The 3,426-nt window shown below is 46.5% G+C and overlaps 1 protein-coding gene across 1 annotated transcript; it reads left to right on the top strand.

The window, feature by feature from the left end:
- Positions 1–244: 244 nt before the first annotated feature.
- On the top strand, positions 245–2,271 carry LOC125535271 (methyl-CpG-binding domain-containing protein 4-like). The gene is made up of 2 exons (XM_048698333.1): positions 245–601; positions 1,566–2,271. The coding sequence occupies exons 1-2, from the start codon at positions 263–265 to the stop codon at positions 2,049–2,051; spliced, it is 825 nt and encodes a 274-aa protein (XP_048554290.1). The 5' UTR covers positions 245–262; the 3' UTR covers positions 2,052–2,271.
- The last annotated feature ends 1,155 nt before the right edge of the window (positions 2,272–3,426 follow it).

Genomic DNA, 3,426 nt, shown 5'->3' with positions numbered 1-3,426 from the left:
TGACTATAAACAGTAGGGTAAAAACCCCACTCCAACTTTTATAAACTAAAAGACAAATAGAGGTTATTAGTACAACTAGGAGTAAGCAAAGAATATAAAATAAAATAAAGAAAGAAACGGAAAGATAAAGAAGGGTTGAGATAAGCCAAGAAGGGAAGAAAAGAAACAAATAAAGAAAGGAAAGACAACTAATCTAAAAAGACATAGATTACATAAAAGAAAGCAGCCACACCTCACATTGTCCTCCCAAACAACTTTTTGGATGCTCGGCTTCGAGCTTTTACCTATCACTCCATTGAATCTGGCGACTCAAGGGCGACTAGGGTTTCCCCAGCGCCGCCACACCCTCCCCCCTCTCCGTCCCATGTCGCCACCCAAGGTGGTCGCCGGGCCAGCCTGTGTGGTTGGCGATGAAGGTCGTGGTGACAATTTTGCCGATTCGTTCCCTAGCGGAGGACCTTGGACGCCAAGGCGGCGGCCTCGGACGGTGAGGAAGCGTTCGTCAGATGTGCTAGCCGGCTTCCTTGGCTACACGGGTGGAGAGGATTCGGCTGATTGTGGTCGCAACCCGGATTCCCCACCTTCTGCTCCAGATCTGAAGGTCAAGCTCATCTCCTCCTCAATTAATTCCCCCACTGGCCCTGTCTGCTTTGTAGCCTTGATCGCTGGATCTGGTTCTAGCGGGGCTGGTGGTGTAGGATCGATTCCGGGGAAACCCTTGTTTGGTTCTCCGGTCATGGTAACATGCTTGTGTGTGTGTGTGTTGATTTTCTCCCTAGAGGTGCCACTTAGGTTTCTCCTCTCGATCCTGACCCGGATTCCTAGCGAAAGCTCGAAACCTGTCTCCGGTTGGGCGTAGACGGTGCCTTGTGGTTGTGATGTGGTTGGTGGGTGCTCCTCGGTTCTGAGTCCGAACATTAGTTTTTCTGTGGAGATTGGAAGTTCCAGCAAGTGTCGATTCTTCTTTGGATTGGTGTTCTTCGGTGGAAAGCTGTGTGGTTGTGACTCGCCAGCTCCGCGCCTCCGAGCCGGGGCAGAAGGGGATAGGGTTTCCCTTCCTGTTGACAGCAACACAATGATCGTCATATATTTTGACCAATATTTATAAATTTTCACCAAGGCTAATGTGCAATATATTTTTAAATGGAGGGAGTAAAAAATTATATGTGGCTCAATTTATCATACTATAAGAAACATGTCATTCAAAATTTAATTCGTTCAAACACCAAGCTCTTGCAAGCAAATCTTGTTTGTTTCCTAATGAACCTTATGATTAGGATAATGGATAGAGTACGGGAGGACTGTCAGAAAGTAAGCGATATGGAACTTGAGAAAATTCTACGCGTCCTTGGCATTTTTTCTTCTTGTTTTTCCATTCTTTAGATTTCATAACCATGTACATTCATATTCTCACTTCATTCATGTTATTACTTCATTAGATAATTCTTCTGATGTCCTAACCATGTACATTCAATTTGGTACTTCATATAATCTGTTTGTCTTGCCTGATACAACCAACTACTAGTACACGTGCCACCTTAAACTAATTTAGGATGATTTGACAGACTAAGAAAAGTTTGAAGGACTCCATCGGCATGTACACGGTCCAATGCTACAAATGTAAGAAATGGCGCAAGATCCCAACGAAAGAGGAGTTCGAGACGATCCGCGAGAGCTTAGCCGAGGACCCCTGGTTCTGTGACAGGGACCCCAGCGCCGGCCGTTCCTGCAAGCAGCCGGAGGACATTCCGTGCGACAGCAGCTGCATCTGGGTCATGGACAAGCCAGGCATCCCGCGCCCGCCACCTGCGACGGAGCGGCTGGTGATCATGCGGCGTGACCTGTCCAAGATGGACACCTACTACTTGCTACCCAACGGGAAGCGCGCGCGGTCCGGCAGCGACGTGGAGAAGTTCCTCCAGGATAACCCGGAGTATAGGGCGAACCTGCCGGCATCAAAGTTCTCCTTCGCCGCGCCCAAGATCGTTCCGGCGACCGTGAGAGAGAGCTCACTATGGAGGGTTGCCAAAGCCGAGAGGGAAAAAGTTTGAGGAGATGGACGTGTTCGGATTCTGATTACTGCTACTACCCGAGCGGCAGCGGCAGTGGCAATAACTAGGTACTATGGTAGTATGAACTTTATGGATGCCTCTGTCATGCATGGTGCTTAATAATGTGATAGTCTCCATCACAATGTTTTATCCTTGTTTGTTTTTAGTGTGGGTTGTTAATCACTCTCATGTTCTGAATAAAATTGTTCACCTTCATTATGCATGCCGGTGTATCTTTCAACTATGATGGCATATGGATAAAGATGCCCCATGAAAAAAAGTAGGCTGAGCCATATGCATTGAATTTTTTTCCTCAACGCAAGCTATCACTAGTGGGCCTCATCAAGCAATACATATGCATGTCATGCATCTTTACAGCAACATATCTAGTGCATCCATATGTTTCGTGTATCCGTGTATCCTTTCCATTCTCCACCAGACGATCTAAATCATGCACTTTGTATCCAACACAATGAATATTTGCATTTAGCCGCCCGCTTCTGGACTAAACAACATCTTTTTTGCAAAAATGTCTTGAAACCCTAGTCCATGATCCCCAACCCAAGACTCAACTGCTTTCTCAGTCCCAAATCGTGGGCTCATGATCTCTCATCCCGCGCCAAATTCCCTGCTCGGAAGCCTAAATCTCGGTCGGAAGGCCGGTGACGGACTCGAACGACCCCCTCGAAGGCCTCTGCCAACGGCAATGACGACCTTGACGTGGCCGATGGCAATGATGACCTCGATGACAGGCCGGGCGAGGGTGACGGCAGCGACGATTGTGACGGTGCACCCCACGAAATTATTCCGATGAAGTACTGACGTCCTCCTTGACGCCCTCAAGCGACAGCGAAGACTTATCCCATAGGAAGCTGTAGGTTTATTTTTTCAGATTCAGATTGCCTGGCTTTTCATTGATTTAGCAGAGAGGAGATTACAAAAATGCTGACTGATCGAAAACACGATCAGTAGCAGAGTGTTGAGAGAGAAAATGGGCTAGAAACTATTGAAGCCCATGCTAGCCTAATGTACCAAAACTTATATCTCACGTTGGATCCCCGAAAGGGGTCTCTAAGCTGTAGGCTACAGCCGATGGATTAGTGTCAGCTTGTATAAGTAAACTGTATCTGTATTTGCAGCTAATTGAATGGTAGAATGTGAGATGCTTTCACCTATTTGTGTTCATTTCTCAATGGTTTGGAAATCTTTAGATGATGTTGGATTTGGCTTGGTCAGATCTTAAATGTCGGTTCAACATCTGCTATGTTATTTCTCTTGGCATTTGGCAATGAATGCATTTGCTCGGTTTTGTTGTTAAAGTGGGCACTGCATTCACCAGCTATACTGCAATGATCTTAAGAGCATCTCCAACAAA

The sequence above is a fragment of the Triticum urartu genome, chromosome 1, assembly GCF_003073215.2.
Source record: "Triticum urartu cultivar G1812 chromosome 1, Tu2.1, whole genome shotgun sequence".
In the NCBI taxonomy this organism is placed as follows: Eukaryota; Viridiplantae; Streptophyta; class Magnoliopsida; order Poales; family Poaceae; genus Triticum; species Triticum urartu.
Note: the sequence above shows the minus strand (reverse complement) of the source record. Positions and strands in the feature narration are given on the sequence as shown.

Coding starts and splice junctions, on each gene's coding strand:
- LOC125535271 (XM_048698333.1), top strand. CDS start 263: ATGCTCGGCTTCGAGCTTTTACCTATCACTCCATTGAATCTGGCGACT. Junction 602..1,565: donor CTTCTGCTCCAGATCTGAAG/GTCAAGCTCATC, acceptor ATGATTTGACAG/ACTAAGAAAAGTTTGAAGGA.